The sequence below is a fragment of the Cherax quadricarinatus genome, chromosome 74 (genome assembly GCF_038502225.1).
Source record: "Cherax quadricarinatus isolate ZL_2023a chromosome 74, ASM3850222v1, whole genome shotgun sequence".
Taxonomy (NCBI): Eukaryota; Metazoa; Arthropoda; class Malacostraca; order Decapoda; family Parastacidae; genus Cherax; species Cherax quadricarinatus.
In genome coordinates, this window is record NC_091365.1 from 10,862,991 (window position 1) to 10,882,915 (window position 19,925).

The following is a 19,925-nucleotide window of genomic DNA, read 5'->3' on the forward strand; positions in this document are numbered from 1 at the left end:
CCTCTGTCGTGTTGGGGGGGGTGTTGCAACCCCTGAATGGGTTACAATGATTATGTATATATGTAATGTATATTACCTTTTCATTTAATTTTATATTGCTTATATTTGCGATAATAGCTAAATCGTAAATATATTGCTTTATATTCTTATTTAGCTTATGTTGTTAGGATGTATATAAAATGTGCTCAGTTAGGCTTGATTGTCAAACTACTATAATTATCGCTTGTCGCTCGTTATACTGCCGGCTTCTGAGCTGCAGTTGTCCACGTAGCTATCACGTGATCGAGGGGGGGGTGTCCTCACCTCTCGTGAAATTGTCAGTCTGCTGGAGACTCGCTTGCTGGTTGGACAGCTTGTCTGTCTGACAGTCTGCTGGAGACTCGCTTGCTGGTCGGACAGCTTGTCTGTCTGACAGTCTGCTGGAGACTCGCTTGCTGGTTGGACAGATTGTCTGTCTCATTATTCTTGTTAGTTCTGTAGAACTTTGTTCACAGAACATTGTAAAGACTTAGTGATTTTCGACGTTGTACTGAGGTTGTGTGTCACATAGACACTCTGAGTATCTCAGGTCCTTAGCTATAGCTTCTGACCTAATTTTGTACTGGTTCCTGTGTATTGTCACAGTCACAGTTTTTCCTATGCTGAACATAGTATTATGGGAGCTTTGTAACTTTTGTGGAGGATCTGCAGATGGTCCCTACTTAGTGTCGTTATATTATCTCCTTGTTCCTGATTCTGTGTCGCAGTCGCTTGATATTGCATTGCTATTGGGCTTAGCATTCTTTGTTGTTCAAGCAGACTGTTCGGGTTGCCAGTCGGTCAAGAAGTTAGTTTATTTGAGGACTTTGTCAGTCACTTGTTTAAGTCTTATTCGAGTCTTGAGACATAGCTAACTACTTAAGAGCACTTACACGCATACACACTTACTTGTACATATTTGTAATATCTTATTAAATGTTAATGTACCTGATGGTACTTAAGAATTATAAATGTGATATGTGCTTTCAGCACAATAATATTGAACTCGAGAGACTGATTTTATTTGGATTGCTGTAATTAATTTAATTTGATAATATACCTCTAGACAACTTACTACTTAATAAATTTATTAAATTTTTATTTCTCTAGTTAGTAGCCTACCAGTTGTAATCCTAAAGCACTATTGAATAATACAGAATTTTAATGGATAATTGGACAAGGATACTGACTACTTGTTACGAAAACCCAGTAACAGGCTGGATGCTAGAAGGAAGTCCTTTCTAGTATTCACTGGAGATCTCTAAGCTTTTAGAATCGCGTTTTTTGTAACACCACTGTATCTCCTAACCCAGAACCATGTGACCCGCCTCAACACCTAGTGACAACTCGTGTGTACAGTCCTTATGAAGACCTCATCTCACGTTTTCCTACATTTAAACTCAGTGTCATTTTCACTACATCTCAGGTTACACAGCCCTCCTAGTTCCACTGCAACCTCAAAGGCTTTAAAAATTCCCCACCCACCTCGAGCCCTTACTTTCACACCACCTTTCCTACACATTTTTGTTTCAGATGGACTGCTCAGGGCTCTGGTACCTTCTGTATCTAGGAATGTTGCAGAAATACATGTACAGTAGCACTCCTCTCCTACCCTCCCCAGATGCAATGAGTCAGTCTAGCACTTTCCAACTTCTATATACCTTGAGACATCAGATTCCTCACAGTTCCCTCTTTCCCTAGCAATTACCAGTGTATTTACAGCACTTCTGTTACTGCCTCCTCATCTTTCACTCCACGTATCACACTGTCCTAAACTTCAGGAGTAAACTTATTTTAAACCCTCAATATACAGGGTTAATAGGGGATGTCCATTATATTGGAATGATAAAAAAAGTAAAAAAAAAAAAGTGCACTTTAGTACTGTACTGTTATCTGTTATTGGTTGATAAATATGCATTGAATAGAAACAAGTATGATAACTTTTTATAGAATGTTGTGCATTGTTTCACCATGTTGTACAGTTTTGGAAGTTTCAGATGCCTGCTGTCCCTTATAACCTGGCAGTAATTAGGTATCTGGGTGTTAGCCGACTGATGTGGGTCATATCTTGGGGACAGAATTAGCCTAAATTACCCGAAATGCTCTCCATAACCATATTATTATTGTTATTATTAGTTGCTGTGAAAAGATGAGTTTGTAATTGTTTGATTTTCTCATTCTAGGGACCCCCCACCTGCTGATCAGCAAATAACCATAGAAACCTCAAGGAAACAAGAGTTGAAACGTGAACAGCGTCTGCAACGTGCACAACGCCTTAAGAATCTCTTTACACTTGCACACCTGCAGCATGAGGAATACAGGAGGCAGCACGAGGGGAAGCTGAAGCAAATCCCACCGGGGACAGATCCTGATCTACTGGAGCTACTGAAGCATCTGTGTCCTCCTTTTGAAGAACTAATTTTAGATAACCAGATGAAACTGCTGAATAGGCAGGTACAGCAGGTCCCAGACTCACTTTAGAACCAGATATTGTATTTTGATTTATTGATAATTAGAAATATAGCATTTACATCACCAGTCCTACATTTGGATTTAGACACATGACACTTATAAAACATGATAAGCCAGACATTAAAGATGAAATTTTCAGCATGATGGTTGATGCTGCTGCTTTTTGATCAGTTTAGAGATCTAAGCCTCTATCGCAGCATTCATTTCAGTGCTCTAGATCAGGGAAGCATCCACTGGTGGGCTTTCTATGAAAGTGTTGAATAATATCAGCAAATGAACACTTTTCCTTGGTCACCTCAAGCAATATTGTCAATTCTGATAATGGTCACAGCATCAGTCTCTGTTGGTAAATCTTCAGCTTGCAAAGGAAGCTGGTATCCTGGTCTTGAGCTATGAGAATATTCACAATACATGTATATCCTTGTAGTCAGAGGTTTAGGTGATTGATCTTGGGGGGAAAAAAAATTGCAAAATAGGCCAGCTTTAGAATGAATGTATGACCTGTTAATTTTAAACAAAATTCTTTCTCCTTAGCAGTTCTCCCCCTTTCCAGGAACATAATGATTACTTCTATTGGTTCCAACACACGGTGTAAAACTTAAAACCATGATAACTAGTGAATCTCTGTAGGAAGTAGAGTATGCCGAATTTGGTTCCACCCTCTTTACACAATACAAGAAGGCCTCATTTTACAGCATTTCACTAATGCAACAGTTTTCAATAATACCTATTCTTCAGTTATTCAGACTTCCTGCACTAAATATATTTACCACTCACTATATGTGCTTACTGTGTATACATTTTTTTAGGCCTAACTATTCCTCACATAATATATGATAGTGTAAACGTTATCAGGCTTTTACAAGCATTTGAAAGTGAAAAAAAGTTATGTTTTGCCTTATAGTGGTAGCCTGGAACTTACTTGCTGCATAAGCAGGGCCCTCCTGTACTTTGAAAATTCTTGAGTTTGTGGCTCTGCCTCAAATCTGATTAACATTTTTAACAACCTCAGAGAATACATTGATGAGATTTGGTAGGGTGTGTCTCATGAGCATGATAAAGCATGCAGTGGGCTAATGTGGCATGGGAGGACCTGCTTCACAGACGCACGAAACCCAGAATGAATATCCATCATCAACAGGGGCCCCATCAGGGTGCATGTTGGCTTGCTTCACCCAGGATTGAACATCTCTCCAGAATCATGCCAGATATTGCTTTGGTTGAAATTACAACCTGTTTACTTAAAACAGGCACAGGAATGTTTGTAATGTTGAACAATGCACTCAGAGGTTGGCTGTGGTAACAGGGGTAGGGGAGATTATTCCTAGCTAGTTTGTTTGTTTATACCCGGTACAGGAGGGCCCCGTTTATACAGCAGATTAGGTTCTGGGTTACCACTGCAAAGCCAAAATGTAAATAAAGGCCTGATAACATGTTCACACTATCATATGTTAAATGAGCAATAGAGCTAGGCCTAAAAAATACATATACATGTACAGTATATGCATTACTTACCTTAAAATATTTTTGTACTTATAGTGAGTGGTGAATTTATTTATTGTAGAAAGTCTGAATAAATGAAGACTGGGTATAATTGAAAACCACTGTATTAGTGAAGTGCTGTAAAGCAATGTTCTGTAAAGGGCGACCCTCCTGTAATCCCAGTTACTCTATAGTGATTTGAGTTTTTTCATGGTAACCTTTCATTTAGTTTTAACTATGTTGTATAGTCCCTTGAGCATTTTGTTAAATTGTTGTTCTCCTATGTGATGTTAGAGTATATTTTATGCATTCACAATAAAGTTCAGTAAACTCATTTTGAATTCTGGATTACATTTTCTGTAATTCTGATGGCACAGGGATAGCAAGTTGGTTGGCAGCTTAGCAGCTTGGGTCTACAAAATTCCTCATTTCATTTTGGTACTGAAAATTTTCACTTAAAATTTTACAGCCTTTTTTATGTTGTGTTACTGTAATGATTTTCTTTGAATTATACTCATCAACAAAATACTTTCTCATAATTACAATTCCTTAGATTTTACAGCAATTATTGTACCAGTTCTTTTTCTTTGCAGGTTGTTAGATGTGAATATTATCTGCTTGAGCCAGGTTCAAAAGTCATCTACAGTGAACATCCTGGTCAAGACATCTTTCAGGTAGTGCTAGAAAGACCGGCTAATATGAAACCATATATTAATCATGTTCGTTCTAATCCAGGACCACCATATAAATCCATATTCTCTCCCGGAGTTCCTTACGCTTTAAATGTTAAAGCTCCCCAACACTTGGTGGAGAAATGTTCCTTACCCCTTGCCACTTTAGATGTAAGGGGTATCGCCAAAAAGAGATCACTTCTAAAACTAGTTGAGGAGAGAAACAAAGGTGTCACTTTGTCTTTGTTGAATGACTTGCAGGTTAACGAATCACCACCTGGCAAAAGTGTCACTTCCTCTTCAGTTGTACTTAATTGTCAGCATGGCAAACCATTAGCAGATAAATCTGCTGGAGGTGATTGTGCATCAGGAAATTGCTTATCTTGTGATGCATGTGATCCTTTCTTTATAAAGAAAAGAAAAAGAAAAAGAAAGAGGAAAAATAAGAATGGGCAGCTCTCTACATTGAAGCAGCCAGAGTTCAGTGGCGGGAGAGAATTTTCTAATAATAGAGAATCAAAAGATTTGAAAGGAAAGAACAAGAGTACAAAAAATGTTGTGTTACCACCTATCACTCCTCCTCCTCCTAAATCTCCACCCTTATTAATTGATTTAACTGGTTTTTCGCCTAAATCTCCTCCTGTATTGATTAATTTATCTGATTTATCATCTCTCGACTCTCCTTTTTTGTTAGCTACCACAAGTAAAGAGACCCCCATGGCAACTACTAGTAAAGCCAGTTCAGAGAACAGGACACATTTGGAAAATCTTAATGATATTGAAAAAGGGTCTAATCAGATAACAGAGTTCCAAACACAGACAAGCACTTTAAAAAGGGGCTTCCCATTCAGAAAATCTGAATGCAATGCTAGCAAGAAGGCTCGACTCAACATAGAGAGTACATCATCATTTTCCCTGCAAGACATTTCTTCATGCTCAGAAGCTAAAGAGTTTTCACCTTTTAGAACACCAGCCAAAGCAAGTTTAAAGGTTAGTTTTCAATTTGGTTTGACTTTTAAGTACTGTAGAGAATAACTATAGTTTTACATACAGAAAATAATAATAAATATATATAAAGCACTAATGAAATGGATAAATGAACATTTAACATCACTTTATTGAAGACTCTTGTTGGCGTATATAAGACGGTGAGGAGGCGAGAGGGAGGAGAGGTTATCTCTACCACCATCACTACCACCCTACACCACAGTCACTATCACCCTCTACCACCATCATAATCACTACCACCCTCTACCACCATCACTACCACCCTCTACCACCATCACTACCACCCTCTACCACCATCACTACCACCCTCTACCACCATCACTACCCCTACCACCCTCTACCACCATCACTACCCCTACCACCCTCTACCACCATCACTACCCCTACCACCCTCTTCCACCATCACTACCACCCTTTACCACCATCACTACCACCCTCTACCTTTGTAGAGGGTGGTAGTGATATTTCTCCACAAAACTTTGCAACTCATTCCACTTTCATACTTTGCTACGAGTTCTTTCTCGAATCTTCTTTATCAAAGGGTTGGCACTCTGAACATTTTTTGGCCCCATGGTGGCTTATTTAGCAGTCGCACTCAATAAACAAGCACAAAAAACAATGGATTATTACAAAATGTTTCGTATGAATGCGCTGAGTAATGTTCACTCGACAAGAAAGAAAGCCAGACTGACTTAGAATGTGTGCGTGGGATGCTTTGTGTGGGCGCGGGCAGACGGAAACATTCTGTACATTTGACAAAAACGAAGGTGATGAAGGAAACTGGAACAATATTTTGACGAACATATTCGTCGAAAACTGAACTCGACGAAAACCAGGGCAAATAAAAACAGAGGTTTCACTGTATATACAGTGTTTAAAAAATACTTTTCTAGTTAGTCTTTTAAAGTTTGTACAGTATTGTGTACAGAACATTATTTTTGTCTACAACTGCAATTATTTGTTCTCTCAAAGTATTAATAAATCTATTTTATTTTTTATGACTAACTCGTATCAACCAACATAATCCATCTTTATTACAGGTGTAGGCATGAACACATCTTGGTTTTTTTACACTGTAAATATTTAAGTTTCCTACAATAAATGCTTTATATGACAACCACTTCCTATTGCAATAGCCTCTTATATTGATTTTTAAAATAAATCTTTTCTAAATTTTCTTCATTTCAGTGAGCAACTATAGTAAATGCATTTAAAATTATCACCTTTTTTTAAGAAAATTTCATACATAAAACACCTGTATTTACAAATGTTTTAGTAACTGATATGGGAAAAATGTTTATACATACTCTTGTACCCACATACATGCTAAGCATTTTTGGAAACTCAGTCTAAAGGAGTGTAACATGACTAGTTCAAGAGCTTAGGTATTGAGCTCTGAGGAGAGACCAAAGAAACTAAACCTGATAATCTTAGAAGAGAAAGGGACTAGGGGAGATACAGTGGACCCTCGACCAACGATGGCATCAACTAACGATGCCATTAACTAACGATAAAATCAGGCAATGATGCGTTTTTTGCATAAAAATATTGGCTCGACCAACGATGAAAAACTCGGGTAAGGACATTCGTCCCGAACGTGTCCATCTGTCCATCCAGCCTGAGCACCTCAGCTGCCCTGCTTCTGCTAGTGTGCCATTGTTTACAAGCCAGGGTGGATGGTTTCATACATACATGTGATATAATTTGTATTATTCCATTGTTTTTAGTGCTTGTAGCTGCTAAATAAGCTACCATGGACCCAAAGAAAGCTTCTATTGCCAACCCTGTGGTAAAAAGGGTGAGAAATACTATTGAAATACATACTATTGTACCACGGTCAGCTGTTGCTGTACCATGGTCAGCTGCTGCTGTTGCTGCACCACCGTCAACTGCTGCTGTACCACCGTCAGCTGCTGCTGCACCACTGTCAGCTGTACTACTTGAAGGTGTGGCTTAATGAGAAACAATTACCGAGAAACAATTAACCCCAGAGGGTTAGTCACCCAGGATAACCCAAGAAAGTCTGTGCATCATTTAGGACTGTAACTTATGTCCATTGGGGTCCTTAATCTTGTACCCCAGGATGCGACCCACACCAGTCGTCTAACACCCAGGTGAACAGGAAAAAATGCCTGGAACTAGTGCTCATATTGGTGAATTGAAGGCCAGCAAAGGTTGGTTTGAGAGATTTAAGAATCATAGTGGCATACACAGTGTGATAAGGCATGGCGAAGCTGAAAAATTCCAACCCCAACAAGTGTTCAGTTTTGATGAAACAGGCCTGTTCTGGAAGAAAATGCCAAACTGGACCTACATTACTCAGGAGGAAAAGGCATTCCCAGGATACAGGCCTATGAAAGACAGGCTAACTCTCGTGTTTTGTTGCAATGCTAGTGGGGATTGCAAAGTGAAGCCTTTACTCATGTATCACTGAAAACCCCAGAGTATTCAAGAAAAAGTGTCTCATCACTCATCAATACTCTTCAATAAAGGTAAGTGTCATTTTAGTATTTATTTGTGTATTTGTTGTGCATGTCTCATTGTTTTCTTTGTAGGGAAATGTATATTTCATGTAAAAAAATTTATTTTTTTAAATACTTTTGGCTGTGTGGAACGGATTAATTGGATTTCCATTATTTCTTACGGGGAAAATTAATTCGGCTAACGATAAATTCAGCTAAGGACAAGCTCTCTAGAATGGATTAAAATCGTTGGTCAAGGGTCCACTGTATGATTATGACATACAGTACAGTAATACTACTCTTTTTGACATGTGCTTATGGTTAGATTTGTTCTGCACTTAGAAAGCAGATGTGTGCTTTTGATAATTTTTACACACTTGGTTTTTTACTGTCTGCTGATGTGAACTCTTTGCAGGTATAAATGTAATTTCAGTTTGAATCAGTATTATATACAAAGGCTGGCTGGCATTGCTGGTGAAGCAGAAGCATTGGTGCAGAGCAAGCTATTGGTGAGACAATGTTTTCCTCTTTGTACAGCTTAATGACCTGATAATCCCCATAGAGCAAAACATTGTTATCATAAAAGCTTGTTCCATACTGGTGTTTTCTCTTGAACTAATATTAGGGAAGGAAAAGAATCAAGTTAACAGAGTTTTTCTTGCAGAGACAAAAAGAAAATGACTCGGCAACTAAAGAAAAAGCAAATGAAGAAGTAAATAGAACGGAGCATCAGATTGTTAATTCAGAGCTTCGAGAAGACAATCAGTACAACTCTAATACACCCATACAACAAGAGCATGTGGAAGAGTTGTCAAAATGTATGCCTGACGATAATGAAGTCATTCATCAACTGAAGAACCCAAAATCAAGATCTGTAATTGCAGAACTAACTCAAAAAGAAGAAGTAAACTTCAGAAATACCCCAGTGTCACAAGCTATTGAAACATCAGTAAGATACGATCCAGGTGGGCAAAACATTTCTCCATCAGACTCTCCTCGAAGTTCATCTGCCAGTACTGAAATACTGGAGGCTGCAGGGAAGGAATGTCTTGAAGAGATTGTGTCTGTGAGTATTATATAATATGTATCTAATAAATTGTGTTATTCCTTTCCAGCGGGTGTCTTGATGCTGGTGAAGGGCTCTTGGTCCAAGGAGTTGGATGTGTTGCCCCCTCCTTGGATTGAACCTAAGTGTCTTCCATACCCCAAGTGGTGTATGACCACTCTAGATTTGTGCATTCCCTTGATTAAAATTAAGTTAAATATACATGTATTGCTTTCCAAAGGGTGTCTTGATACTGGTGAAGGGCTCTTATTCCATGGAGTTACAGCTGTCTTTCTCTTTTCAGATCTAGCACACTTCTCATTCTCTAGGCAATGTATGATACTAATTGGTTCAGTATTTCTCTATTAAAATAATACGCTATTGTTACTACCCTTCAAGGCAGAAAAAATTCATTGATTCTGATAAAGGGCTCTTTATCCAAAGAATTGGAGGTATCCTCCTCTTCCATGGTTCAGATTTAATTACCTCAGTGTCCTCAGGCACAGTGTGACCCCTATTTGCTTCGCTCTTCCCTGTAAAAGTACTGCAACAATAATAATGTAGTATTAGCATGTTCTGCAGTCAGCATCATTACTACAAATTGGATTTAATTATTGAAGTTCATTTAAAGTGATCTTGTAAGCTTTTACTGATGCATATATGTACTCAATGCTGAAGTATTTGTTAAAATGTTTGTTGGTTTTTAGTATTGTACATGAAGTAGTTTCCTATTGTTTGATCTGAAAAATAGTTATTGCAGAATTATATATGTGCATTATGAGTCATATTTAAAATACCCTGTACTGAATTTTTATTAAAAAAAGCTGATTTACTTTTCTTTGGGGGGTAGCTTTTTTTATGGTAGGGGAGGTGAAGAATGAATGCTAGCTTCTTAGAAGTCTTGGGCCTTTCTGGTTGCAACTCCTTGCCACTGTACTGCAGCTGCTGACTCAGGTTTTGCTTCTATGCAATTTTTGTACAGCACATGGTGATCTAGAAATAACTTTGTTTCCTAACCTGGAAGAGGGACCTACCAATGGAGCTGCAGCCCAGTGGTGACCAACTCAGTTCTTTGTGAGGATACAGGTCTTGTGGCTGCTACACGGTCCTCTCATAGTTACTTACGTATCTCACTATTTACCTGGGGGCCAGTAGCCTTTCCTCATTGGGTTTGGTTGTGGGGGGGGATGAAATTTGGAAGAAAGAAAAAATCATTTTTATACTGTACTACACCAGGTAGCACCCCTCTCACTATAGAATCTTTAGAATCATATCTAGGAGTAATATAGAATGCCACCAGTAGCTGAGTATATCTTTCTTTCCTGGACTCGTCTAGAAATAAAAATTTTTAAAACATTGTCACAGTAAATGGTTGCTCTGTGCCCTTCCCACCTCCAGGACTAAGGTCCAGCTAACTAGTTTCCCTGAATTCCTTCATAAAAGTTACCCAGTTCATACTCCAACAGCATGTCCGTTAAAACCTACTTCTTTTCATTCACTAATTAATGTGCTCACGCAAGCCTGTTGGATTCTCAAGCCACTAAAATGCAAAGCCTCTTTTACCCCCCTCCCTTCATCTATTCTACCTTTATACACCTTCTTCAACAATCTGTCCCTGTCCATCGTCTGTGAATTCCCAGACCACCTTAACAGAGTCTTCTGAACTCTGAATTAAACTTTCGTCACCCCACATTCTTTTTTTAATGTCTACACTCCAAATTTTCTGTGTGATATTATTTTATTTTTTTTTTTTAACACCGGCTGTCTCCCACCGAGACAGAGTGACCTGAAGAAGAAGAAACATTTTGACCATCACTCATTCCATCACTACATATTTTATTACAGATGTGCCAGTACTTCAGTTCAAAACTGCAGCTATCCCCACCCCTCCTTCAGTGTACTTGGCATCTCCCACCATGATAGAATGGCTCAGAGAAAAGGAAACACATTCATCATCATTCATTCAATTACTGTCTTGCCAGAAAAGCACAGAACTTGCAGGGGTCATATAGTACCTGGGGAATGGGGCAGTTAATCAGATTTGATGCAAGGAAGAGGATAGCTCCATTGCTTTGGAGCAAGAGCTCTTAACCCGCCTTGAGGTGCCCTCCTTCGAAACTGGATTACACTTACAGCATGAACCAGAAATACTGTGTACTACATAGAAAAGCTGGAATCACAGCTAAAACATATGGACTGTATCTAACAATTGAATTTCTTGTGTTTACAGAAATTGATGTGTTATTTTGGACGAGCATCGTCAGAGATCAGTGAGCTGTTGAAGAAGAACAGCTTTAATCTTCTTACCACAATCCAAGAACTTCAAGAACTTGACTCGTTTGGCGAGGTGCAAGAACCTCACTCGGATGCTGAGATGCAAGAACCTCCCTCACAGGCTCAGGTGCAAGGACCTCACTCAGACGCTGAGGTGCAAGAAGCTCACTCAGACGCTGAGATGCAAGAACCCACCTCACGGGCTAAGTCACAAGAGCCTCACTTGGAGGCTGGGGCACAAGGGCCCTGCTTGGAGGTCGAGGCACAAGACCCTCACTCAGATGCTGGGGCACAAGAGCTTCTCTCAGAAACTAAGGTAAAGTGTAACAGTGAAATTCATAACCAATCCATAATTGCAGTGGGAACTTTAGGTAGTAGAAAGACACTTGGAACATAACAGAGAAGTGTTTATTGAATGAACCTCTTCATCTGATAAACATTTTGCTTAATGCACCTTTCATTTACTTCTTTTTTATTGCAGAGACGAATTGAAAAAGTTACAGCCACTGGTGCTGATAATTCTGAGACAAAGAGAAAATGGATATGCTCACAGAACTCAAGACTAAGTGAAGAATTTAACAGTGCTTCAGAGGCAAATATAATTGAACCACCTAACTTGAGTTACCAAGTGAGTACTGTGTATATATCGTCTGCTGATATAGACAGTGTGTGTAGTGTTTTTACACCACTATGCACATCCACCCAGAGAGAGGAAGATGATGTTATCCAAAAACTTTTGAAAGATACAAATAATACTTTAACCACTCCAGTGTCAGGAGGAACAGAAGAGCCAGTGGTGAATTATTCCACAGGGCAAGAGATTCCATCATGCTCACTTGACAGTGATTCTTCTGCCAGCATTGAACTGTTGCAACCTAGGGGAAAAGCTTGTCTTCAGAGTACTGTTTTTGTGAGTATTACTGTATCAAATTATATCAACTAGAATCTTTTTTTCTAATGTTAAAGTGGAGTTGTCAGCACTCAGCTCACACACTGAGTGTCCATGGTTCAATCCCTGGAACAGGTGGAAATGTTGGGCATGTTTCCTTACACCTGCTGTCCCTGTTCATCTAGAAGTAAAAGGGTACCTGAGTGTTAGTTGACTGTTGTGGGTCACATCCTGGAGGGTGGTAATATACCTATGATAGAGCTGGGCCTTGAAATGAGCTGAGGTAGGATAACAACTCTTAGTCTGTAAAACTGAAATCTAAGAAAAAAAAGCTCTGGTTATCACTTAATTATTACTGTATTATAAATTGGAAATCATATTCAGAATTTGTTTCTGGCAGTCACTTTTTTTTTTCATTTTATTGGAGGTCAAGCACTAATAATGTTCAAGCATTTTTTTTTTTCTTCCAACAAACCGGCCGTATCCCACCAAGGCAAGGTGGCCCAAAAAGAAAAACAAAACTTTCTCCTTTTAAATTTAGTAATTTATACAGGAGAAGGGGTTACTAAGCCCTTGCTCCTGGCATTTTAGTCGCCTCTTACAACACGCATGGCTTACGGAGGAAGAATTCTGTTCCACTTTCCCATGGAGATAAGAGGAAATAAACAAGAACTAGAATAAAAATAGAAGAAAACCCAGAGGGGTGTGTATATATATATATATATATATATGCTTGTACATGTATGTGTAGTGTGACCTAAGTGTAAGTAGAAGTAGCAAGATGTACCTGAAATCTTGCATGTTTAAGAGACAGAAAAAAGACACCAGCAATCCTACCATCATGTAAAACAATTCCAGGCATGTAATGATTTTTTTTGGTCAACGTTTACTTTAGCTGCTTTGAAAATGTGATTTTTTTTTATGTACATCTCCAACAAAAAGTGGGTTGTGCAATGAAATTATTATATTTTGTGTATATGGGGAGAAAACTACTTTGTTAATACTGTACTAGAAAAAAAATATCCCCAACATAATGTGATGTAACCTAAATTTTAAGTTAAATACTGTGCTAGATTAGGTAAGCTTTCTGGTTTAAAAAAAAAACTTTTTTCCTTAGGCCCAAAATAAAGCTCTTCATTGTACATCATATTTAATATTGTAAAATTTACATAATAATATACCAGGCAGCCTAAGTAAAGACTGGTTATGTAATAAACCTACTTGTTATTGTTTAGATACAACACCAATGTTCTGGCACCCTTGGTTCCTAGGCCTTGCCGGAATATAAATTTTGCCGGACCAACAGAGGTCACATAATAATAATTAAACAATACACCTCCAGCCCACCACGGACTGCTAGAAACTTAACTTGAACATTAGTATAAATGAAACGGGTTGATTAATTAATGTACTTGTAAAGAATGATGCAGTACTACAGTTCCCAAAATGATAAATTTTATAATTTTACTGGAATTGTAGAACTAATCACAAAGGTCTGGAAGTTGTGTTGTCAGGATTACTGTCTATTTTGTAGCTGTCTCTTTCATCCTGGATTTGTGATATTAGAGGGACGATGTCTGTGGTACTTGAAGCTGGAGCCACGGGATTTTCAGCTGAAGGCCTACTGCTTTAACACATTCTTCTTGCCTATCTTTTTAAATATTTCATTCCAGCAAAGTTGATTCATGTACTTTGATCTTTCCCTGTGTAATTTTTCATGCATCAAATAAAAATTCATTAGCTCTTGTTCTGTCACAAAGGAATGTTGTTCTAGCCATTTAATAATTCACATGACAACTCAGTTAACTTGTCAATAACCAAAGCTACTGACAAGTAAAATTGTATAGCTATTAATGCTAACCATAGCTAGGGTTAATTGTTTGCAAAATATGTGAAGAATCACAAAATTAAGGAATCACCACCAACAACTGCAATGTAAACAACATAAATGAGCATGCTTCGCTGCACACTGGTGGCCACCCAGTAAGCTAGTCTGGCCAAGAATTAGTCTTGTAGTTTTATCCAGGCTGAAAGAGGTGTTGGACCATCTGTTGCCAGAAAAATCTGTGTTGCACCTGTACACACAAAGTATAAATTATCACCTAACTTGTCCAAGCAGCTCAAGTTAATGTCCATTTTTTTTATATAAATCTCTTACATATGTCTCCCTCATAGTGGGGACCTTCTTTGATGGTTAAGGGCTCTTGATCCAAGGAATTTTAGCTACCTCTCCTTTGTATGAAACCTGAATTCCTCCCATTACAAAAGTGCTGTATGACTTATAGATTTAGCAGTTCCCTAGGATTATAATAATGCTAAATGCACTACTTTTGTTTGCCTTTATAAAATATAAATCCTAGTATGCAGTTGTCCCAGCATGCAAGTACTGTACTTGCTAAAATGTTTCTGTATACTGCCAGCAAAGATGGAGTTTAGAAGAAGCTCTCAGGTGAAATTAGTTTAAAAATACTAGTGCCTCAGTGTCATTGTGAATGCATGAGGGAGAGGAAATTTGCTTAACTGGTGTGACTAACTTCAGACAGAACATTAATGGGCCTAGTTGCCCATTAATATTCTGCCTAGTTTAGCTGGACAATGATCAGGCATTGATTTTATGAGGTTTAATTGGAAATGTTTCTTGCACTTAAACTTGCAAATCTTTCCCTTAATCAAAATTACATTGAAATAAGAGTTTGAATTTCTTTTAGAGATCTAAATGTGGCTGGTCCTAAGCCTGATTAATTATAACCTTGATTAGAGTGGTTATCCTCTTGTTGATCAGCAAGGTCTTGGCACTTGTGCATATTTCTTGTGGTATAACTACCCAAGAGAACCTTAAATTTATTGAGGAGGATCTCATTGCTGGAGACTTGTTCAGCTGTTGACTTAAAGAGGGCTATTGTTTACATGTGTGCTTTGTCAATAAATCTCTGCTTTCATTGTATTTGATTTGGAAGATTGATATGTCTCCCCAAAGATCTCTGTTAAGGAGCTTCTAGTTTATGGGATACCATATTTGTTGAATCCTCCTTAAGAGTTCATGCAGAATTCAGTATTTACAGAGCCTTGAAAATTTCTGGTCAGAGTGATTACTATGTACCAGACTTAGTTAATATAAATCTTAAAGGACGAATACAAATTTCAAGGTAGATGAACACTGAAAATGAGTCACTTATGTGAAGATATTTTGTAGGCCTAGAATCCAAAAATGTAATATTGTATATCTGTTTACAGGTGCTGCAGTTTTGGTTTACAGGGACACTTGTGGAGAAGCTTGAAATTTTGATAAAGAATAAATTCAATATTGTTAGCACAATCCACGAGCTTCAGACCCTTTACGCTGAGGTAGAGGGCGCACCAGGTAATACTGAAAGGGAACCAAGAAGTTCAGGAGAGTAGGCAAGGTCCTAAGTATTTGTAACTATCTGGTGTACGCACCTATTTGTACTCACTTATTTGTGGTTGCAGGGGTCGAGTCCTAGCTTCTGGACCCGCCTCTTCACCTGTTGCTACTGGGTCCTCTCTCTCCCCGCTCCATGAGCTTTATCATACCTCGTCTTAAAACTATGTATGGTGTGTGTGTGTGTGTGTGTGTGTGTGTGTGTGTTGTAATATATATGTGGTTGCAGGGTTCAAGTCACAGCTCCTGGCCCTGAGTCATTGGGTGTATTTGTCTCTTTATACTTGTGTGCTTGTATGTACTAACCTATATGTGGTTGCAGGGGTTGATTCATAGCTCCTGGCCCCACCTCAGTGTGTATTCACCTAATTGTACTCGTCTAATTGTGGTTGCAGGGGTCAATTCACAGCTCCTGGCCCTGCCTCTTCACTAGTTGCTACTAGGTCTACTCTCACCTTGCTCCATGAGCCTTATCATACCTCTTCTTAAAGCTATGTATGGATCCTACATCCACTACATCACTTTCCAGACTATTGCACTTCCTGACAACTATCATTAAAGAAATACTTCCTAACATCCCTGTGACTCATCTAAGTCTTCAGCTTCTAGTTGTGACCCCTTGTTGCTGTGTCCCATCTCTGGAACATCCTGTTTCTGTCTACCTTGTCAATTCCTCTCAGTATTCTACATGTCATTATCATGTCCCTCTATCCCTCGTGTCCTCCAGTGTGTGTGTGTGTGTGTGTGTGTGTGTGTGTGTGTGTGTTTGTGTTTGTGTGTGTTCATATTCCTGAGTATTGATTAGAGCTGTGAGTGTGATTTTTGTGCCAAAGTTGTAATTGATAATTTGTTAATTAATAATTTGATAATTGAAGAATACACTGTGAGACCCCTCTTTAGTTCACCAATATTTTTGCATGGACAGTACAAACAATTGTGATTGTGTTGACATTTTTGTCTTGTTTCAAGCATTTATTTAGTGATAAATTCTTTAAACAAAAATTTTGGCTTGAGTATATGCCTAAGCCTTTGGTTTTGTGTCAAGTTTTACATAAATTGCATGAGAAATATTGTAAGAAAAATTATGGACTGGAGTATATTCCTAAGCCTTTGGTTTTGGGCCAAGTTTTTACACAAAGTGCACGAGATATATTAACAGCACACATTTTGAACTGTTAACACGCACAAAAAAAAAAAAAAAATTGTTCGTGTTTTTTCTTTCAAAAAGAACACGAACAATTTTTTTTACGTTGAAAATGTTTAGAAATTTTTTTTTAAATAATGAAGAACAATTATTAGTTTGATATGCTCTATTTACTACAGTCGTGGCATTTCATGTATAGCTGGTTTTCCTAATGCGCATTACAGTAGTATTTTAAATTATAAAATAAAAAAAAGGTCTGCAATGATATTATTTTTTTACTTGTTTAATGCTACAGCTATTTCCCACCAAAGTAAGAGTATTATTAAATTCAACCCTCTGATAATACATTAGTTGTGTTCGTGAAATTTTGGATGTTGTGTAAAAATAGCATGTAATGTGAAAAATGTGGGAAAAATAGGGGTGTCATGTTTTAGACACCTCCAAATTTGCCAAATACATTTTTATTTGCCATTGTACAGTGCTAGGTAAAAATTGAATGAAGTATATAACTGGCTTCGCATTCTGTTAGTCATTACCTAAAATATTTAACCCTTAAACAGTCCAAACAGATCGACGTTCAAATTCATAGTACTACAAAAGTAGATCTACTTTTTTTATATATTTTCAAATATAAAAAAAAAATGTAGATAAAAGTTTTTTTTACACGTTTTCAAATGTAAAACAAAAAAGAAGATCTACATTTTTTACATGCTTTCAGATGATGAAAAAACGTATATATACGTTTGGACCATTTAAGGGTTAAAGAGTGTGGGAGGAAGGGGGGGGCAAACTTGTTCCAACTAGGTTGAGTCAGATGCAGAAATTTTAATTAATATAAAGCCTCTCCTCACCTAATGACTGAGTTCCGTTCCTAAGACCTCATAGGTAAACGAATTCGTCGGTAAGTGAGGAGCACATTATAATGGTAGTGGGTTTGTGTCAACTATCTTTGATATTGTTTTAGTGCCACCTTTGCACCATTTATAGCATTTCTGGTATATTTTTAAATGTTTATACAGTAGTGTACTGTAATAAACAGAATAGAGGAAATCAGCTCTAGCATACATTATTTAGGTATGAATACTGGTCAGAGAGCCTGTCTTAAGTCTGAGTCGTCGGTAAACGAGTACATCACTAAGTGGGAAGAGGTTGTATATATGTTAATGAATCAGAACAGCACTACAATGCAGCATACAGAACTGATGTGTAGAGGCAGGCAACAGCTGGACTGTCTTGAGAAGGGAAAAGAGATAGTTAATATGTAGTGTGGGAAGGTAGTGGTGTACAAAGGTAGTGGTAGAACAGACCAGAGATTATTATTTACCTAAACATTCCAGTACAACCATCATCTACTGATGTCTTGGCACCCACATCAATATATAACCACAGACATCCATACACAAATAACCCGCACATAGGAGTAAGAAACTCATGACGTTTTGGTCCGACTTGGACCATTAACTTTATTTTCTTATTAACATATTGGCTGTCTCCCACCAAGGCAGGGTGGGAGACCATTAACTAGTGTGATTAATTAGTGGTCCGAGTTGAACTGACACGTTGACATAGGTTTCTTTCTCCTGTGTGTGGGTTATTTGTGTAGTGTTTCAGTCATGGTATTGTGCCTTTTCATTCTTCACAGACATTCATCTCAGCCCATGAGGGCCATATCAACCTTCTAACATTTCCATGTCAAGCAACAACACCTAGAATGTAAGATAAAATGTAGCAGATTTTTTATTTAACACTGGCCATCTGCCAAGGCAGGGTGACCTTATAAAGAAAACACATTCATCATCATTCATCAGATTTTACAGTTGAAATGACCTCTCTAAATTGCAATATCTCCACACCATCAGAGTGCGTGCATAGTACTTCTCGACTCCAGGACTAAAGTCTGGTTTATCCGTTTCTAAAATGTTGCCTGTCTTACATTCTAAAAGTGCTTAAAGCCATAAAAACTACTTGCCTCCACTTTGATCTAACATACTTGAACAAGCCTGCTAAATGCTCAAGATGCTGGCACTAAAAATCTCCTGTACCCTCTCTATTAACCCTGGAATGACCCCTGCTCTTATTTTCACCCCCAGCTTTATGTACCTTCATAGTCATTCTGTTCTGCTTCATCCTCTCTAAATGCCCAAAATACCACAACAACCCATCCTCAGTCCTGTGAATTATACCTTTGATAACTCCACACAGTCCTTTAATTTCTTGCTTGTGAACTCTCTGCAGAACATTCATTCCAGTCACTCTTCTGAAAACAGGACATATACTTTGTATTTATCTTCTGCCTCCTCACTGCAATCCCTCACACTCATATAAAGTGTAGGTGCTTCTACTCTATAGTTCATTTCCTTTATTCTTTCCATAAATTAACTTCTTTCTTTCCAAATTTGGAGGTCTTTGAAGCACATCCCTTCCCATGTGTGTTCTTCACATCCCATACCACTAATTGCCATGTGGTATCAGTTCTCAGGAACATATCCCCTTTGTTATAGTAGGGTTTACTGTATATGTAATTGGTATTTAATATAATATGTACTGTGCTCCTAAAATTAGGGTGTTAATTTTAATTTGTTTATTTACTGTATTAATATACATGTACTTCTAAATATATTTCAGGGTTGTCTAAAACTGATCAATATATTTGTATTCAGTATCATAGAATACAGTATTTTTTTTTTTTTAAATATTGCACAGTAACTATTTTTCAGATGTACTTTAAAGATAATGGTAAAAATTGGGTCTTCCATGTTTTAATGTAGAAACCCATGTTTGGTTTATATATTCTAATTTAAAATATTTCTAAGCAACAATAAAATGTGTATTTACTGTTATCTTTTATTTCCTTTGTGTAAAATAAGGTTGCTCATTGACAGTGGCCCTTCAAGGGGGAGTGCTTAGGTGTTGATAAAGGGTTGTTGGTCCATGGTTTGATCTCCAGTATGGGTGGGAACATTCTGACATGTTTCCTTAAGATACCTGCTGTCCATATTCAGCTATCAGTAAAATAGGTATCTGGGTGTTAGTCGACTGGTGTGAGTTGCATACTGGGGA

At 37.9% G+C, this 19,925-nt stretch overlaps 1 protein-coding gene across 2 annotated transcripts in view; it reads left to right on the forward strand.

The window, feature by feature from the left end:
* Window positions 1–19,698, forward strand: part of LOC128700134 (uncharacterized) — a 94,532-nt gene extending 74,834 nt beyond the window's left edge. Inside the window, exons 4-9 of one of the 2 annotated variants that reach the window (XM_053793088.2) lie at window positions 2,202–2,472; window positions 4,566–5,633; window positions 8,778–9,179; window positions 11,389–11,748; window positions 11,914–12,342; window positions 15,556–19,698. In XM_053793088.2, the coding sequence (XP_053649063.2) occupies window positions 2,202–2,472; window positions 4,566–5,633; window positions 8,778–9,179; window positions 11,389–11,748; window positions 11,914–12,342; window positions 15,556–15,720 (2,695 nt within the window). In that variant the 3' untranslated portion in view covers window positions 15,721–19,698. The remainder of the gene's footprint in view (window positions 1–2,201; window positions 2,473–4,565; window positions 5,634–8,777; window positions 9,180–11,388; window positions 11,749–11,913; window positions 12,343–15,555) is intronic. The other variant, XM_053793089.2, reaches the window with a different exon arrangement.
* The last annotated feature ends 227 nt before the right edge of the window (window positions 19,699–19,925 follow it).